Consider the following 20,080-nt stretch of genomic DNA (forward strand, 5'->3'; position numbering starts at 1 on the left):
TACCCGGAATCTCTAACTGGCTCTCTCTGCCGTTCTATCAATTTCCCACAAATTGCAACCTCCCATCCGGTTTCCCCACCATCCCTCCCCCTGCAAGCACAAAAGCCATTACGCACCGCTGTGAGATTGTAATCTAAGCTCTCGTTATTGGAGCAGGCAGGGATTTAATTAGACAAATGTCCCCCAATTTGTAATGTCATTTTTCTTGGCAGTTGCGGAAAATCCGAATGTAAAACTTTTTGGTGTTGAAAATGCAAAAGGTGAACCGAAGGAGCCACACAAAGAGTGATGGTGGGTTGGAGGCGGTAGTGGGGTAAGCTGAGGGATGCTGCGATGCCCCCAAGTAAGAAGAAAATATGTCTAATTTTGCAGCATGTGGACACTGGTCATTATTTTGGCCAGGGAGGTGGACAGGGGGCGGGGATGAACGTTTGCAGGTACAAGAGATGTTTGCCAAACCCGACTATCTTTCTCTCTCTTTCGAACGCTCTATAGCTCTCTCTCTCTCTCACACTGCTTGTGTGTGTGAGCCAGCATGCGGTCTCTTGGCGTCCAAGCGACGACAAAAAATGAGATTTGCTGACCGGTGGTCATTAAAGCACATTTACAATGAGCAAAGCCATGTTGGCTTGTGGCTAACATGGTCTCTCCTCCTCCTCCTCCTCCACCTCCCCCCTCTGAGAATCCCCCCATCCAGCAGCTGGTCCATGGTCCATGCAAAATGACCAGAGACAAGCGATCAAATCGATGCCGAAATTAATTTATCTTGGCAACGGCTACCAAAATTTGACAAATTGCAAATGTATTTGAAATTGACTGCACGCTGTTATATCAAATGGAGAGTTTAGGAGAGTCGGCTGACAGGGGGGAGGGTTGCGATTAGGGGGTTGGGTAAGCCAATCGATAGATAGATAGATAGTTTATTAAATCCCCACTTGGCTTTCGAAATAAATGAACTGCATTCACTGGAACACTTTAAACGAGCGGTGGGCAGGCTTCTGGAATTTGGGAGCACTCCAACAACAGTAAACTCTAATCAGTGAAACCGCGAGTCGGGCATCAATCAATACGTACTATTCCCGTGGTTGAAAGAGGTTTCCTAGATACTTTTACGTATTACTTCCTTTGATAAACCCCACTCTAAAGAACTTGCTTTAGTCTCTGTTCTTCTACATATCATATCATATACCGTTCTAGGTTGTATACCACTTGTAAGCTCACAAATCTAAGAGGGGAAGTTCCTTGATCGAAGGGAGACCCAGTCAATTAATCTTATCATGTTTTGTGAACTCTGTAAGATTTCCATAGCAATTGTCTAGGCCGAGGCCTGAGCAAACCCAACCCCATGGCACCCTATCCATCCATCGCTGCTTCCAGTTGATTGCACTAATTGGCAATGAGCGTGACGATCGCCAGCGATGGACAGAGGTCGGGTTGCGGGAGCGGGTGCTGGATGCGACAAGATTTTCATTCATAAAACATTCGCCGAATGGACCGGAAGTTCTTATTGGATTGCAAATTATGATACACTTGAGGAAAGGGTAACGTGAATAAGAGATCGGTGGGGATGGAAGCCTATTGATTGATCCATTCTAAAAACCATAACTTTTAATGTTTAGAATAGTATTTCTACTCTTTCCATTCCATTACTGATTCTTTTCACTGTTCCTAAACGATCAGGAAGTGTTCTCCCCTAAAGATCATCGTATTTGTTGAAAGTGTATCGCATCTTCGAGTTTCAGAAGACACTTCCCTTTTCTGTTCCTATAAACAGCCATTGCTCGAGTTCAAAAGTGTTAATTAAAGCAAAAAGCCTTAATTATAGTTGTTTGTTGTTTGCTTTTCTTCGTCACAGGGGAAGTATTTCCGTTTGGTGCACAGCTGCCTCGTGATTCCACAGCCACTACTGCTAGTTCTGGGGCTGTTTCTGTTTCTGTTATGGATCCCGTTCAGGTACGGTTCGGTTTGGATCGGATCGGATCGGCTTCCCCTGGCCACCAGATCAGAGTTCAAATGCAGGCAAAAATATGTAAATGCAGGGCGCTTGCGTGGAGCGATAAAAAACAAATGGAAAAGGGAACCCACCGCTAACCGATTTCAACTTCAATTTCGAGCTCAGTCATAAACTTGCCAGCAGATTGGGAGGGTTCTTTCTGGCTGTGGCTCTGGCTCTGACTCTTGTGCTGGGACTGAGACTGAGACTGGGACTGGGGCTGGGAGCGAGACGGCGGGTCACGAGCTTGTCGGCCCAAGCTAAATGCTTGTTAAAGGGCGTGCTCGAAATTGTAGTTGGAGTTTCTGTTGTGTGTGGTTGTGGTTCGTGGCAACCACAGAAACAAATCAGCCAGCGGAGAGGCATCCCAGCAATTGGCAAATTCGATTTGCAATTTTTACAAACGCTGCTGAAGCTGAAGCTGGAGCTGAAGCCGAGAGATGGAGCCTGAGATGTGGCTGCTGGGTTGAGTAAACAATTTAGAATGAAATGCAATCGGGAGTCAGAAAGTTGATTTGCAATTTCATGGCAGCAGCAATTTGCACCTCATCATCATCATTATCCTGCTCGCAGTCTCTCTCGGGATCGCTTCTCGGGTGATGATCTTTCAATCGTTCAATCAGGCAGGCCCTGGCCACGGCCACAGCAGGTCAGGCCCGGAGCGGAGTGGTGCGGAGCGGAGCCAGGCACGTGCAGGTTGCAGGTTGCAGGTTACAGCCTCCAAGCCCCCGGGTAAGGCTAAAGATGTCCCAAATATTTCTCCCTCTCTCTATCGCCCGACAGAAACAAACTATTCGTATCATTTTGGGAATTTCGCTATCATGGCTGGATGTAGCTATGATGCAGCTGTGGCCAGGCAACCAGGAAGTGGCCGGTGGATCCAGCTCCTCCAGCAATAAGTTGCCCAAGCAATGAGAAAAATTTCGCTAGATAAATAATGCATATCTCACGCACTCGCTCCCCGGACAAGAGCCAGACCCATACACAGACACAGACACAGGCCCAGTCCATACCACATCCACATCCACATCCACAGCTACAGCTACAGTTGCTGCCCCAGCCGTTTAATGAAGGCCTAGATCCGATCCCGGGCCATAATAAGCAATGGGGAACAATGAAATCTTTTGGCTCGGCGCAGGCCAATTTATGCGATGGCTTTGCTTGACTATTGGGGCCTCTATCCTGCCTCCGCCAGCCCCCTCCTAGACCGGCTGCCTGCGTGTCGAGTCAAGTTTCGATTTGGCGCGATGGCTGGGCTTAATTTAAGCCCTGGGCCTGGGCCCGGGCAAAGATTCATTAAGTTTTGATTTTGGTGCTTTTCTATTTACTTTTTCCCAAGATCAAGCGAGATTTACACCGAATGGCCTGGAGTCTCTGGCGGTTGCTTAGTAATGGTGCACTCTTCGGCCGCCTCCGAGTCCTACTTTTACTGCATCTCCTCCTGGCTGCTCTGTGGATTACCGTTTCTGATGCCGCTCTGATAGACACTGCAAAATTGGTTCATTAAATTCAACTGTTTGTTTGTTTTGTGGAGGCCCAGTGCCCCTGCTGCCACTACTGCAGATCCAGCTCTTGCTCTGCCCCAACTTCCGCTGCAGTTGCAACTCTCACCCACATCCCGAGTACAGGGGAAACTGGTTTGCTCAACAGTAGCACGACTCGACTGTGACAGCCCTTCATCATCATAGGGGGCGATGGGCAGTTCCTAATTAGCAGTTCATGCAGCACAAATTACAGACACACACGGAATGTGGGACCAATAATTCGATAATGTGCATGTCCACAGCTGTAAATTACAATATTTGCTTCCACTCATCACATCATAACATCCACCACACCAGAGACCGCCGCATGTGAATAAAGGGATTGGGATTCATTCCTATGCAGCTAGCCGGAATATCTCTTTTGCGGCTATTTAAAGATTATTTATTGCTTGCCAGCAGCTACCACCCAACAATTCGTCTCGTTAGGCCATCATTAAAGATTCATAAATGGGTAATAAAAAAACAGTTGGAGAGCATGGCCAGGCCCGCTCTTTTTGTTGCTCGTTATAATTTGACTTTTAAGAGAAAAATACTTACATTTACATAGCACCAAAGGGTTAGCTGATTTGTACACACTAACTATTTGTTCACAATTTGTTGTTAAAGCTCATTTTTACCATGATTTTGGCTAATTTTTATTTGTTAGCTGCAATTTTGTTGTTTATTTTTGCACTTAGTGTGACTGTAAGCAACTCGGCTGAAAATACCACAAAAAAATACTGGGAAGCCGAAAGATACCAAAAACAGCTGTTGGAATAAGTCTTGCAAGGGCGGTTCATTTGAAAGTGTGCCTATATTTGACTTTGAATAATACATTTGAAAGCAATAAATAACAAGAGCTTGATAAAGTATATAAGTTAGTGTAAAACTCAAAATCTGCCGCTTAATGATCAATTGAAGACGATGTTTCTACATGGACTGAACCAGCATGAAGAGCTCCTCCTTCAGGTAGTTGACGTCCCCTGCATTCCCATCGGATGAGGAAGTTTCGGGGCAGAACAACAGCAGAGAATTAGGAATGAGTCTGAAATACAAGTATATTTTAATTATTTCACCATGTAAGTGACAAAATGGAACAAGAGCACTCACTTGCAGTCGAATAAGGTCTTATCCATGTCTTCTTCACCGAGCTTGCCCTCGCTGTTGGCCACTAGATTAAATTCAAGTGACTCATCGGCCAGGCAAGATTGCACGAATTCAAATACATCCGAAATTTTCTCGTACACATAAAAAGTTCCCTGGAAACGATACATGAGATTGCATTAGCCGTTCACTCGATTTCATCATCTTAATCACTCACTTGTATGACGAGGCCATTGGGAAATTTTACCCTAACCAGTGCGTAGCGGTACATGCGCAAAGTGCGCTGCTCCTCGCGTTCCCGCATGGCCTTCGTCCTCAGCATATGGGCCTGTTTGATAGCTTCGGAGCGCAGTTGCTGCTCCTTCTTGATCTCCTCTGGGGAGAGGCGATAGAAATCATTGGGTAGAACAACGCGTCGTGCCTGTGATGGCAACAGCACTTTCAAGTTGCGGTCCAGCTCCAGGGGAATGCACTCTGAGTTTTTCAGACCATCAACAAGGGTGGGCAAGTCCAGATCTTGTTCAGTCTGTTCCCTGGTCCAGAGGAGGAATGGCTCATCGTCGATTTTGACCTCACTAAAACCAGCAGCATACAAAACATCCAATGCACCCTCCACGTAACGCACTTTCTCGCTGAAGATCTTGTTCGACATGCGTATTTTCAAGAACTTTTCATCGGTCGGGTTCGTGATGAGGTTCTCCAGATACCGAACCAGAGTTGCTATGCAGTCGTCAGCCTTCTCCTTCACATTGCAATTGTGGATGATCAGGCAAGCTGTTAGACCGCGATCTCCTTCCTCCAACTGCTGGTATAGGAACTCCCTGATCTTTACCTTCCAATCCTTCTTCGGTAGAACCTCATCGCTGACCATAGGGCAGCGGAAGAAGACACCTTCACACGCCATGTTCTTGTTGTCCCCGCCGGATAAGGTGCTGGCTGTGGATGCAGACACCTCTACATTGGCAGACGCTCCTTCCTTCTGCCGACGCTCTGCCTCGAGTTCTCGCTTGGCCTGAGCCTTGACTGCCGACAGTGAGGTGTTGAACTCCCGTGAGGTCTTCTTGTCGATGCGCGAGAGTGCGGCATTCGCTGCGGCACGGGCCTCATTGCTCAGCTCGTTGCGCTTGGGAGGGACATAAGCCTCGTACTTACGACCCCGAGAGTTGCTACTCGAAGGTGCCTCCTGCTTGGGGGTGTTTAATTTGTGGCCTTCGCCCATCGAGCTGCCCATTAGTTTAACCTGGAGAGTAAATCATTTTCTGTTAGGAGGTTTCTTAATGGGCTTGATGGAACATACTTTAAACGCCGCCGCCTCCGCCTTCTTCTTCGAAAAGAACTTCTTGATCTTCGACATGTCTATATTCGGGGAGAGTGTTCCTTGGGCAACTTCAATTTGGCCACAGACAATTTAAGCTCTTCGATTTCCTTGAGCGTACCTTAAGCGTAGCCAAGAAGATTATCTATGTGTCAAAATTTAGTTGGTTCTTTCATACTTGGCCTGACAAATTTCTCGGTGATGACTTCGCCGTAGACTGACCAGGACCCGGCGTTCAAGATACACGTTCCCGCCAACAGCACCAGCAATACCTTCAGCAACGTGGCCTGCAAGTCGGTAAACTCGATTAGGCTGTTCTGCCAGTGCCAGTCCTCGGTCAGACTCTCCAGCTCCCTGCGAACGTTGACGGCTGCTTTCAGGGCAACGCCAGCGAATACCTCCACTTGTGTTGCGATGGTCTGCAGAGTCGTGTTCAGGGTTTGTATTAAGTTGATACTCATTGGCTTGCCGAACCTTGAACGTATCTCAATTTTATTTAAGTAAATTCTTTCTTTGTTTATACTGGAGTTATCGACGATTCGAAAAGCCCATTAAGACCCCTTTCTTTAAACTGGATAACAACTTGAGTTAAACCGCCGAAAATAATGCAAATAATCATAAAAATAATAATTACTCTTGTCCATCATCTTTGGATTAAAAAAGATGACGATATCTGTCCCCTGAACTGCGCTAAAATGATTATTAATTTTTTATTAATTCGGTGGATCATTAAAATACCCCATTGGCTTACAATGGGTTAATTGTTCTCCGTCAAGGATTGGAGGCCATATTCCCCGAATTTGGTATTCGATTGAATATTACTGAGCAAATAGGACCCTCAGTCCTAAATATATAATTTTATCTTATTGATGAATTACTTTCCAATAAGACTGGCTAATTTTAAGTTATTATCTTTGATGGATTGTTTGTAAAATAAAGTTTAAACAAAAAAGGTCCGAAGTATTTTTAATAATTAATGTTTGTACATGACAAATACACGAAAACTACACAAGTGCTACATATTAACTACATTTTTATGTAAATATCAAAAGCGATACCTGACGGGGAAATGTGTAAGTTTTAAACCGTGGAAGCGCCAGTGTGAAAAACGCCTTTTTCCGTCTTTATTTTTGCGCCATCTCTAAATAAGTGCGGCCCATGCAACAATTGCTTGGCAGCACAAGCCACGTTCTAGTGCTGAAAAATGACCAACATTTTGCCGCCAAAGTTGAGTTTAAATGTTGCTGGCGAGTGAGTAAGTCTAATAAAACACCTTCAGGGTTGACCTCATTCACGGTGCCTTGCTGGGCCCTCGCTTCCTCTCATAAATCTCCGCATTTTCGGCTGACCTTATTGAATTCCGCTTAATCCGGCCTCGTTGCGTAATTATTGGGAAGGACCCGCCCATTATTTATGCAGGGCCAGCTGTCGCCCGTCCGCTTCTGGGCGTAATTGAATGATTTTCGGTCATTTCGGCAAGTGCTTTTGCTTCCTGTAATTTTGGTCGATTTCTTGTCGGTTTCCTCTTCGTTGTCGTTTCGCATCTCCTCTTTGCGCATGGCGATTGATTATTGATCGCATCCTTGAGCACGTTTTGGGGCAAGGCGAGGCAAGTGATTTGTCCGCAGACTGGATGACTGCCTGGGAGCCAGATCCAGAGCCAGGTCAGATCACGCTCCAGTGGTGCGGCGGGTTCAACAGCCAGCAGAAGTGCCGAAACACGAGCAGGGGCCAAAGAGAAATCTCTTGCAGCTTATGGCTTCCGTATGCCGCCATGCCTCGCGCTCCACTGGCCACGCGAAGACCTCAAGATACTTTTCTTATTCTGTTTTGGTTTTCTTTCTGCAACTTCAATTACACCACCACCCCAAAAGGGGGAGGCCGTGGGGAGTGGAAGACACAAAAACAGATACAAATGTCTATTCTATTTCGCTTTGGTTTATTTATGCTGGCTCATTTTTCTGTGTGCGCTTCTACTCGGAGTACGAGTATGTACGTATCTCTGTGGCAAGTACAAAATGTCGACGACTTATAATTCGAGCAGCGTGTAAGATATACTCTCCCCTGATCCCTCTGGAATGTGCTGTTCTGCTCTGCTCCGTTGGTTTTTGTTTGCCATACCCATCATTATCATTATCATCATGATCATCATCATCTTGTTCTCGTCGCAATCAGCGATCCCAAGGCGTGGCTGGTGAATGTGCTAGAGTTGGGCATTGCAGACGTCCCCGTATTATGGTTATGGTTATGCTATCGGGCCCATGATCTGCTCCCAGCTCTGCTCCATCGCCATTATATCTATCACAATCACGCGATATGTTCTCACTTCTCACTCGGCCAGCTCCTTCCCCTCCTTCTTCCTGCCTCCCGCCTCCCGCCTAACCTCTTCAAGCCATCATTCAACGTCATGTCCCATCCCCCTACCCTGGCATCGGTTGCAATTGCCGTCTGCTTCTCGATTTTTTGCGCAATTAAAATTCCGCAAATGTTTCTTAAGAGCGAACACAAGACGGGCGGTGCGGAGCAGGAGGTCTGTGCACCCAAGAAGCCAAAGTATGCGCAAGGCTTGTGCGCATGCGCCACCACGTCGCTGCTGCCACAGCAATGCAATTGTTGTTATCAGCCGAGAATGGTCGCTGGCCTGGCCGTGCGCCGAACCTGAAAAACTAGTTTCGATTGCCAGCTGAAGGCAGTAAGAGGCAATGTGTGTGTGTGTGGCCACTGGCCGGCCAGCATAATCGTAGAGAGACAGCGCCACAGAGAGAGTCCCCCAGTGAGAGTCCTAGACTTCCTTCGGGTATATTGGGTTGCAGGAGTAGGAAGGAAGTCAAATCAAGTCAGTCAATTCACAATTATTACAAGTTACTTCTTGACCTTCTTACTTCTAATTCTCCACAAGAAAGTAGCCCTCGCGTGCACTCTACGTGCATCTTTTAGGAAATCTGTCCTACGGTATTTAAGCTTTAAGAAAATTGTATTAAAGCTCTGTTTGATCCCACACACAGACTTACTAATCCGCATAGGGTAAACACCTGTCGAGCAATTTCGCTTCACCCCACATTCCTCCTCGCGTGTTTTTTTTCGCGAATTTCATGGTTGGGAAAGCCAGTAAAAGCCTCATCCAACCATTTGGCTGTTGCCTCGACTTTTCTTTTGTTTTCTCCTTTCGGCCAAACTGGTTAATGGTTGGCCAACATAGCCGTGACTTTGTACATGTGCAGGCCCCTCTCGAAAGTCAAGGTAAGAGACATTGAAATCGACTCTCAAAGGGTTTTTTGCTGTTTTTTTTCCCCCCCTCTGGTATCTTTAATTGATAGCATTTTGATTGGAGGAGCAGGAAGAGGGTGGCGAATGGACTGGGGGAGAACCTGCTCTTCTCATTAAAATTTATGCGCAGGAAACGGAAGCGAGGCAGACGCCGTTGCAGACAACGACCAGACACAAAGTGGCTTCTTCTAGGTTTCCTTGGCAGCTAGCCTGCTGCCCCTACCACGCCACTGTCCTCCATGCCTGGGGCTACGCAAGCGGCGTGACAAACAGGCAGAAAGTGTCACTCAAATTGGCCACAAAATTGAAAGTGATGACACGCCCACACAGCTATGCGTTGCCTTGCATAAGTAAGTAATTGGAGTTGAGATTGGGATGGGGATTGGGGGGAAATAAGCAGGAATGTATGGGCTGCCGGAGAAGAGGGAGGGGAGCGGGTGTGAATGCAGTTTCATGAATGGAGGAACTCTTTAATTGTCGCATTCATGGGAGGGATGGCTTGTGGTACTACGATATCTTCTACAAAGCAGAACTCTATTAGATGGCTGCACTTGTTTGGGGCCCACGCTGTAATCCCATACCATCCCTGCTCTTTCCATTCCATTCTCATGGAGGAGGAGAGGGCACAGGCCCTCTCTCCCCTTCACACTTGACTTACGGCTGAGTGGCCGCAAAGTTCGTTCCCATGAACTTCTTCTAGTGTGTGGCAATCAGACCACACTCTCCATGCACAACATTCTCCCATGTATCCGTATCTCTTTATGTATGTATCTGTATCTGTGTGTGGGTCTGCTGGCAATGACAGTTTTGTCTTTGTCTCCGCCTCTGCCCTCTCGGCATTTCCCTCAAAAAACAAAACAAGAAATACACTTTTCACACAGCTTTTCCTACTCTCATGACCAAAGCCGAGTTTTCAGAGCGTGGGAGTGAGAACCAAGTCGTGGAGGCCCCCGAAATAACAAAACGCAAACGCAGAAATCCAATGCGCGGAACCTCAAGTGCTCTTGAATTCGCTGCCATCACAGAGTGCCAAGGTTCCACTGCCTCCTAACGCTGGGCGGAAGTTGCCAAGATGTGTGCCTCATGGGTGGGCTCCGCCATGGCTCCCTATCCCCAAAACCTCTTGGAATTGAAATTGAATTCGAAATAATGAATTTCGTAGACGAAGCACAATTATGGTTCGCCTGCTGTGGACCGCCTGAAGTTCGGCAATAGCTGGAGGTATTCCTTATGGGTCATTCTCCTGCTGGGGGCTTCGGTCTCCTACCTCTACGTATCTTCTAATGGTGTCGCTTGGAATAGTTTATGGCATCCGCTCTAGTGAGTCACCATTCGGTTGATAAGCGTGGGTCGTAATGGGGGCTTTTGGTGGCGCATTAGTCCCATCTTAGAGCTCGAATTCAACCTGCTCCGGTGCAGGGTTCATTCTAATGTTGATCCACCAACATGTTTAGCATTCCTATTCGGATACAGAGCAAACAAACAAACAACAAACCAGAAATCCAACTCCCCAGACAACCAACAACAAGTGGCATTCCCCCATTCCCCCGTTCCCCCAGACCGATACCCAACCCAAGGCATTGTGTGTGGCTCTGGAAACTCTTTCCATATTTTGTTGATTCAGTGGTTCATTTGTTTACCCCATAGCCCATGGTATCCAGACTTTCGTGGGAAATATCGCGCCCTGCCACTGCAGCCAATGAACTAATTAAAAAATACAAAAAAAAAAAGAGAACGAAGCCAAAGTTCTTTCCGTTGCTCTGGAGTGTTTCAATTGCACAATCGAACCCCAGCCCATTTGATAAGTTGGGGCCTCCCTCGAGTCATAGCACTTGAGGAGAGTGAAAGATTTTTGGTTTAGTCATTTCCTTCGAAACGAAATTCAATTACGGGAAGCCGCAAGACAACAAGCCGGAAAAGCGGAAAAGCATTTCGACAAATTGGCAAAGGCCACAAAAGGCAGGGCACTGGGCATGGCAGGGCATGCCAGAAGCAGAAGCTGAAGCCCGGTAGCTGGAACCGTTGTATGTGCAGCGTGCGGTTGAGAAAGCCGCAGAGCTATCGACGGAACCGTCACCTCCGCTCTCCGCTCTCCGTTCGCTTCCGTCCGCTTCCGCGTCCACTTCCGTTCCGTCCGTGTTTTATTGTTTTCGCACCTCGCCTTCCGTTCGTCGGCTTTGGGTCGCTCGGGTCGCCGGTCGCCGGTCGCCGATCGCCGATCGCCAGTCGTCGTCTGTCAGCGGATATTCTACTTTACATAAGCGGCATTTCCTCAATTTTCCCGGTCTTTATATGATTTATTTGATTTGCCGGTTTGTTTTGCTTGGACTATTCGCCCCTGCCCTGCCCCTGGCGTCGGCCACAGAAAGATAGAGAGATTATGAATCAATATTTGATTACGGGGCGGAGTGGGGCGAATGATTGATCATAATTTGACATCGAAGATAGTAGTCTTTGTGGCTGGCCGCATTGGGACAGGAGCCTCCGGGAACCGCTACACATCCCCTTCTGTCGCTGCCTCTGAATCCACATGTGCCTCATCCTATTTACCTGCAGAAGGACGACTTCGGTTGCTCCAGCCTCCAGCCTCCAGCCTCCAGCTCAGGGTTCACCCCTCAGTTGTGGATTCAACTGAAATGAAGTTACAACTGTTACAAATTCAGTTGAAATTCCTGGTTGGTGTCCCTTCCTGGCCGCAGATTCCTCTGAAGCGTCAGCTGCTGGACATGCCCAGAAGTTGCCCATGCCCATGCCCATGCCCGTTGCCCTGTGCCTCTTCTTTTGTGGCATGTGTCAGGTTGCGACATCTGTTTTACAAGGTAAGCGGCTGAACAGTTCGGCTCTGTGTCTGGGTCTGGGTCCGGACTGCTGAGGTCGGGGCTCATTTGTCTCACTTCCTTTGCCTTTAACTACATCCCGGATGCTCCCGAAAACAGAGCCAAACTGCACTAAATGCAAACTTACAAAAAATCGAGCGACAATGCGCCACATGGAGCGCGTCAACGGCAGCAGCAGCAGCAGCAGCAGCAGTAGCAGGAAGAGCAACGTGAACCACGTATCTGTATCTGAGTATCTATGGATCTATGTATCTGTGCGTCTGTCTATGCATCTGTGTGTCTGTTCATTCATAGAAGACACACAATACAAAAAGAAAAACCCAAATGAAATGAGCGGATGCACGGGCGGATGGAGCGCTTTGAATTCTCTCTCTCTCTCTCTCTATCTCTCTCATTCCCTCTCTATCGCTATGCATGTATATATCTTTCTATCTATCCATCCGGGTTCTATTTGACTACCGATGCTGATTATCGTTATCCGTTATTGTCATAATTTTTCCACTGTTTGGTTTCTGTTTTTTGCAAATGCTGTGTTGCTACTGAAATGGGGGCTAAAATGGGAATCATGGTTCTAAAAACCAGATGAATGGTTGAATGGTTAGATAGATGACAGATCTCTCAGCTACCTCTTTCCATTCCCCCTCTATTTGCTATGAAGTGACTCCATTTCCCCCGCCCAGTCCATCCACCATTAATCACACACACGGAAAACAGGGTCTTCAGAAAATAAACACTTTCGTGGTGATCTGATCTATGTATGGCCTAGGCCTAAACAAATGTTGGCATTAACTTCTGGCCAGCAATAACAAAGAGTTTATTGCACTTGTCTGTGTGTGTCTGTACCTCTGTGTGAGTGTGTGGGGGCACTTTTCCCCCTTTCGATCCCCGTCCCAAAGTTAATGTTAATGATGTGCTAATTGGGCAAACGTATTTCACTTGTCAATGCGCGGGCTTGCTGGGGGAATTGGGAAAGACATAAACAGAACATAAAGCACAGAAGATCTCTTCTTTTAGGAATTTGGTATCGCCTGGTAAGTGTTCCGTTGGACAGGAGAGGAGACAGAGATCAGAGACCAAAATAAACCACATTTATTCTAAAATTCACAGCGAGTGAGTGGCCTCAGAGACTAAAAGACTAAAAGACTAAAAGAACTTGAATGCAGCAGTGGATATTCGACTATAACGACTATATATTTAATATGCCTACCAAGAATTTAAATGCCAAAGAATCTACAAAGCATTCCCTTCTAAGGCTTTTTACATATCTACAAATTTATTTAAGTACATTCTGCCACATGATTTCTCATGTTTCAGCGTCATACATGTAGGGATTATATGTATAGATATTCAATCTATATTTGAGAGTGGAAATTCGATCCTTAGTTTTCTTAGTTGGGTACACAGAAATTCATTTATATATCTTCAATTTCATCTCATACTTGAAACTTTTATAGTTCCATTCCATCTCCAATTACAGATCCAAAGCCAAGCCACGTTTTCATTTATAAAATTTCATTTTATATTTTCATCAGATGCGAACTTAATCAACTAATAGGACAGCATTTGAGCTCCACTTCCGCTCCAGATTCAACTTAAATAAAAGAAGAGAACCAGAGCCAAAGCAAGAGCCAGAGCTTCTTTGACAACATCGAAATGCAGATTTAATGGCTAAGACTTAATCAACGAGAGCACTAGCGACTAGTCATTACAACTAACTGAACTAAAACTAGCCTAAGCGAACCCTAGAGTATGTACAACCAGTGAGAAGGTGAAGGACCTCGGTACGGGTGGGTTGAGGTCCCCTAGGAGAGCACGGCCATGGCGCGGGCCAGGCGCACGCGGAAGTCCCGGTAGAGCATCTTGCCCCCGACGGGCACCCGGCACAGGTACATGTCGAGGCTCATCAGGCAGAGCGCCTTGCCGTTCATGGGGAACTTCTGTGGCAGCTCGGGCGTCACCTCCAGGCCCTCGGAGACGGCCATGTTGATCAGCCACTTCCACACGTCGGCCCGCGTCCAGTCGCGGGGATCCAGCGGCAGGCCATCCGATCCCATGGGGTGCGGCAGGCTGGTCGTGGGGCTCATCATGATGTCGTCACCCGATCCCGTCATGGTCAATCGGTTGTTGTTGTGGTCGTCGGAGCTCAGCAGCGACACGCCGCCGCGACACTTGTCCAGCACGTGGTGGTAGGGATGGTGGTGGTGTTGGTGACGCTTGGACGATGGCGTTGTTGGCGTCCCACTGCCCACGGCCCACAGCTCCTGGGCGGCGTTCACCTGGGATAGATCCAGGGGCGGGACACGTCCGGCATACTTTGGATAGCTGGCCTCCACTTGCATGGTGATTGTGGGTCGCGTTCTTGTCTGCAAGTGAAAGAAAGAGAGGCATTTTTGCGATTAATGGCGGTGACTCACTTGTCGCTCAAGGGGCGGGAGCCCCTGGCGGAAGGGGAGTTGGGCGGGGCCTGGCAGCGGAAAGGGGGTTAGTGCACATGGGGCTGGGCTGGGTGACGGAAATGCTTTCACGAGCTGGCAATTGTTTTAATCGCAACGGCAGCGAAAATATAAATACAAATACTAACACGCATAAAACGAATCAATGGATGAGATGCAGCGACGACTAGGAGATACCCTCTGAGCTGATTTGATATCTGTGTGCTCTTTCATAGAACGGAATATAATTGTATCTACAACTGATATCCCTGAGATCCATAGGTTCTATAGGCCTGTCAACACACACCCTCCCGCCCGAAGGTAGTATACCCTTTTGCTCCAGGATTACAGGGAGTCGAATAATACTCATCCGCAAGTTAGTCATGGGTGTTTACTCATTCGCCACTCCACTTACAGTATCCAAAGTTCGCAATGGAAGAACTTTGTTAGTTCTCTCTCTCTCTCTCTCGCTCCCTCTCGCTCTTTCTCTTCTTCTCTGGCTGTCTCTCTCTCTGTATGAAATGATATTTTGTTATTAAATCTGACCTTGTTGGCGGATGGCAGAAATGGGCGTCATCCGCATCGAGGCGTCGGGTCGCACGCGAAAGGAAGCGCTGAATAATGATTACCCAGCGCTGCTGTCATATCGATCAGCGGTCACATTCTGCTGACAGAGAGCGGACCGGGGGGCGGGAGAGGCGGACGGATCTGACATAGAAACGCAGGCAGAGAACGACTGCGATTGCGATTGCCAACAGACCGTAGACAGAACGGAATGGAACGGAACGGAACGGCGGCGGGGACGGAGGAAGAGCGGAAATAATTACCCTCCCAATTGGCAGCTGCGAAAGAGGCGAGCAAAACAAAGACCGATTTTGAATCGGCAAGGGAACATCCGCCGACGGACGGCATAAAAGGTGTCAATGCGAATGCGAATGGAAGTGGAAATGGCAATGGGAATGAGAACGGGATTGGGAAGGGGAAGGGGAAGGGAAGCCAAGAGAGCGGAAGCCGGCGGCCCAGCTCCGAGCGCCGAGATTTAAGGGCTCCTCTGACTGGGGAACAGTTAGAGGACAGAGGAAGCGGGGCCAGCGCCGGGGCGAACCTTTTAATAGTTTTCCGGAATACCCATGCGAGCTTCCGTCCAAGGAAGTGCGTAAAGGAGTCGCCTCGCCGTTGAGGGAATCAGTTTTAATTACACAGTCCGTTGCCAGCGGCAGTGGCACTGGAAGGGCGCTACATTTCCCACGAAATTCTGGATAGCATGGGCTATGGGGCAAACAAATGAGCTGCTGAATCAACAGAATATGGAAAGAGTTGTCGGAACCACCACACACATCGCTTTGGGATGGGCAATGAATGTGTGATCGTTTGTGCTGGACCCGAAATGAATGAGCTCCCAATCGAACCCTAAGATGGGACTAATGTTCCACCAAAAGCCCCCATTACGACCCACGCTTATCAACCGAATGGTGACTCACTAGAGCGAATGCCATAAACTATTCCAAGGGAAAGCATTAGAAGATACGGAGAGGTGGGAGATCGTAGCCCCCCGCAGGAGAATGATTCAAACTATTGCCGAACTTCAGGCGATTTCGAATTCAAATTGTTGAGATGAAAAGTGATGGGGCATTTCCGCACAGCGCTGGAAGGAAATTTGAGTTGCCACTGCCACGATTCGGGTCGGAGAAGTCAAAGGAAAAGCGTGTGAAAAGCTTGTAGGTGAGACGACGATGACTACGATTATTCCTCATCAAATGCCAAATGTCGGCGGGGCTTCCGTTTCGTGATTCGAGCACGAGAATGTCGTTCACCCACAGAGTGATTGATTCGTTGTGGCAGGAACAGCAGTAGCAGCACCGTGGCAATGACATTCGCCTGATCGAGAACAGAACTCGTGTTGAGCACGCGTCGCATTTTCACGCTTCGTCGTTGTCTTGTTGGGGTTAGAAGGCAGGGCAGGGGAAATGGTTTTCTGTTACTATTTGGTGTTCGCTTTGTCCGTTGACAAAGTCAATGACAGGAAGTGGAATGAATCGTCTGTGCAATGCTCGCATATCCGCCTCCGCCTGCGCACACAGGATGCAGCTTACCCTCGCACCCTGTTCGTCTTTCTCTCTCTCTCTCTGTCTGTTTTTTCCAAGGAAATACTGACACACACACACGTACACAAGTGCAGATAAATGAGGAAATGTGCGATACTTGCGCCAGTTTTAATTACATTCACGAAATATACTCATAGCCTAAAGGGCGTTCTCTCGCTCTGTCAGTCTTTTTGTATGTTTGCACTTTGCACCATTAGCTCTGTCTCTGCCTGTCCCTGTCTTTCGTAGCTACTTAGTGGCAGCTACTAAACAAACAACCACGCAAACATACACACACACACACACACACACACAATTGGGACCTGGAGACATGCCGTCTTTGAGTGTGCAAAAGACAAACGAAACGTAAAAAATCGTAATTTGAAGTTCGTAAAAATGACGCGTTTCCTGTCATTTTGGCGAGCACTTTAAGTGCGTAATTTGCTATCCACAAATATGTATGTACGAGTGTTGTATGTGTATTTTCGTGTCGGCTTGTGTCTTGTCTGCTCTGCTCTGCTCTGTTCTGTTCTGTCGGCGGGTGTTTACGACGGGTCCCATCCCATGGCAATCTCCTTTTCCTTCATCCGCTCCCACATCTCGCATTTCCGCTTTCTCAAAAACAGATTCTTGGTACATTTATCTTGGAAGCTGACATAATTCGCTTATTATTTACACGTTTATCATCTTCAAAAAGACCTTCCTTTTTCATTTAAATTCAAATTAAATAGAAATTTAAATTTAAATTTAAGTTTTCCTAGTCTTTGGGATCCTCAGTGCTGCTCTCTAATTGTCGAATAAAATTGCATTTCAATAGAAAAGTTTACATCTCTTGTCAGATAATTATCATTTTGTTTACAATTCGTGTAAATGCTGTAAACATGATTAAACATGCAAACGCAAAATGGTTTTGTCTATTTTCTTGGCTAGATTTCAAGGCAATAAACTCGTCCATTCATCGGAGTACAAGCGATGCAAAAACACCAGACGACAGATGATAATCTGCTGAATATTATTTTAAAAATAAACATTTTTGCCAGCCGCAGTCGCACTCAAGCAACCGAACCGGATTCCATTTATGCACATGTTGCTGTTGCTGTTGCCGTGGCTGTTGCTGTTGCCGTGGCTGTTGCTGCTGCCGTTGCTGTTGCTGTTGCTGGTGTGACGTATGTTTGCTGATATTACAAATCATGTAACGCCATCGAGGCGGCTGCGTCTGGCGGCGGAATCGGGATCGCCGTCTGCCCGACGTCTGCACACTGACAGTCGCCGTCGCTTGTCCCCCATTCATCATTTCCCCATCAGTGCTGCAGCCCCACAGCGCTGTCGCTGTCGTGATGGACGGATGTGTGACGACTTTCGGTCTTGTTGTCGCTGATGCGTTCAGAAAAATACAGCCGCGTGTACAGCCAAATGGCGCCAAATGCATCTCGGAATAGCCTCTCGGAGTCTTTTAAGTTGTTCAGTGGGAGAGTACGACTAAATCAAGGGGAGGGAGGCACGTGTCAAGGTGTAGTGAGGCATGCAGCAGGAAGTTGGCCCCCCGGAGGTGAAGACTGATAAGACGCCAATAGAGCAGAAGGCGTTCAAGTCGGTCAGCGGTTTGTCATTTCCTTTCGGGACTGGAGCTGGAGGTGAGTCAGCTGGGGGAAATTAATTAAGGCGCTTTGCGGACTCCGGACTGCGGACTGCGGACTGCGGGACCAGGTGCACATTCGGTCTGTCCTGCAGCTGCAAAGATTACACAGAATTTGTGTGTGTGTGTGTGTGCTGCTCACCCTCCCTTTCATTGTAGGTCTCCATCTCCATCCCTCTGCGCATATCCTTTGCGCATGCGCGCGCATTCAATAAGGAGGAGAAGCAGAACAGAACGGAGCCCTGCAGGAGAGCCACAGAACAGAACAGAGCAGACCAGACCACAGCGGAGGGAGGCTAACAATCGAGCTGAATGCATCTTTATCGACTTGGCCACAAAAATTTCTTTTTTGCAGCTGCCGTCTTGGTATTTTAAGTGTCGCTTTGTGTGCGTGTGCGTGTGTGTGTGTGTGTGGGGCAGTGGTAGTGGTGTTTGCACCGTTGCGGTTCTCTCCATTCTCTTTCTCTATAGCGTTCTTAGGAGAGAGATTTCTGCTGTTCTACTACAAATGTTTTGGCTTGAAATAAAGACTAAAGCCGCTTAACTTTGAGTAAACCTTTAAGATGGTTCTTAACTTGTACTAAATCTTCATTATCTTGAGATGTTTGCAGCTGCACTTCAAAGAAATCTTTCACATAGACTTTAAGATCTTTGAAATATTCATTAGGGGTAGATTTTTTCAGCCAAAAGAAAGCTGTGTTTTACCAGAAATTAATATTTAACATGGGTTTATTCCTTAAAAAGATTTCAGCTTGTTCCAGCACCTTTAGTGCTGACCTTAAAATTTTTGAACTACTATAATCTTTCCATGAACTCTACAGACTTTGAATATATCTGTCAGGCCTAAGCTGGCAACACTTTGGAGCACATCTTTAGAGGTCAATTAGACAAAGACACAAAAAAAAAAAAACAGTCGGACCCACCAACAAAATGCTGGCTAATGGATTGAACCTTCAAATCGATTTTTGGGTATTTTTTTGGTTGGTTGGAGTGCTAACGAGGGCCATAAACGAAGCCTGACTTCGCTCGAAAATATGTAAACCGACTTACCTTGATCGGAAAATGAACGAATGTTAATCCAACAATAGTTTGTTTTGGCAATCCGCTTCGATAGTGGAACTTCCGATTTGTTTATGTTTTTACGAGCTATCTCTTTTGTTGATGGAAGCTTCCTGCTTGGAATTATTAACTATATGTTTGATATGTATATTATATTTTTAGAAATTGCACTTTTTGTCGCTGGTCTTGGCTTTCGCTTCAAGCGCTCTCTCTCTCCCTCTCTCTGTCTGTCTCTTTTGTATCTCTCGGATACGTTTCACAATTTTTGCAGCATGTAACGTATTTTTCACGCTTTGAACTACTTTTTCTATTTCGCTTTGGCTCGAGTTTTGAAAGTTTTTGTTGTTGTTTGCTGCTGCTGCTGCAATTTGCTTCGTTTTTCACTTAACACGATTTGTGGCTTTTGGTTTTTGGGTGGTAAATCCAGTTTGCAAACTGCAATGCTGTGTGTTCGACTACGAGTATCTTCGTATCTGACGGATGAGTAATGCGCTCGTGCTTTGGTGTATCTGTATCTGCGGTCTGTTCGCGCGCACTCAACGTTTTCGACTGATAGCGATCGTGTCTGTGCAGCGAGTTTTGTTGCCTCGGCTCGGCTCGTCTCTCTCTCTCGCTCTCTCTGTGCGCACAATAGACCTCCCTCTCGTGCGCTCACTGTGGGCTTGCTCTCTCTCGCTCTCTCTCTCTTTGTCTCTCAGCTGTTTTGGCCCGCCAGCTGTGGACATATTTGTAGATCGTTTGTATCTGGCAGTACGATGCCCGACCCGCATTTCTGGCTCCGACTGTTAAGCTGATTGAGTCAACATCTCTGAGGTCAATGAAAAGGTTTC

General features: G+C 47.1%; 3 protein-coding genes across 3 annotated transcripts; all 3 read right to left on the reverse strand.

The window, feature by feature from the left end:
* Positions 1-4,311: 4,311 nt before the first annotated feature.
* On the reverse strand, positions 4,312-6,004 carry LOC108158483 (UBX domain-containing protein 6). Its single transcript, XM_017290790.1, has 4 exons — positions 5,918-6,004; positions 4,838-5,860; positions 4,627-4,775; positions 4,312-4,561 (listed from the first exon to the last, which is right to left on the reverse strand). The coding sequence occupies exons 1-4, from the start codon at positions 5,972-5,974 to the stop codon at positions 4,447-4,449; spliced, it is 1,344 nt and encodes a 447-aa protein (XP_017146279.1). The 5' UTR covers positions 5,975-6,004; the 3' UTR covers positions 4,312-4,446.
* Positions 5,961-6,481, reverse strand: LOC108158488. Its single transcript, XM_017290796.2, has 2 exons — positions 6,114-6,481; positions 5,961-6,056 (listed from the first exon to the last, which is right to left on the reverse strand). Exons 1-2 carry the CDS (start codon positions 6,394-6,396, stop codon positions 5,977-5,979), a joined length of 363 nt encoding a protein of 120 aa, XP_017146285.1. The 5' UTR covers positions 6,397-6,481; the 3' UTR covers positions 5,961-5,976.
* A 7,053-nt stretch (positions 6,482-13,534) lies between these two features.
* On the reverse strand, positions 13,535-19,818 carry LOC108159364. The gene is made up of 2 exons (XM_017292589.2): positions 19,242-19,818; positions 13,535-14,402 (listed from the first exon to the last, which is right to left on the reverse strand). Exon 2 carries the CDS (start codon positions 14,376-14,378, stop codon positions 13,842-13,844), a length of 537 nt encoding a protein of 178 aa, XP_017148078.1. The 5' UTR covers positions 14,379-14,402; positions 19,242-19,818; the 3' UTR covers positions 13,535-13,841.
* Positions 19,819-20,080: the final 262 nt, after the last annotated feature.

Source organism: Drosophila miranda, chromosome 3 (genome assembly GCF_003369915.1).
Source record: "Drosophila miranda strain MSH22 chromosome 3, D.miranda_PacBio2.1, whole genome shotgun sequence".
NCBI classification, from domain to species: domain Eukaryota; kingdom Metazoa; phylum Arthropoda; class Insecta; order Diptera; family Drosophilidae; genus Drosophila; species Drosophila miranda.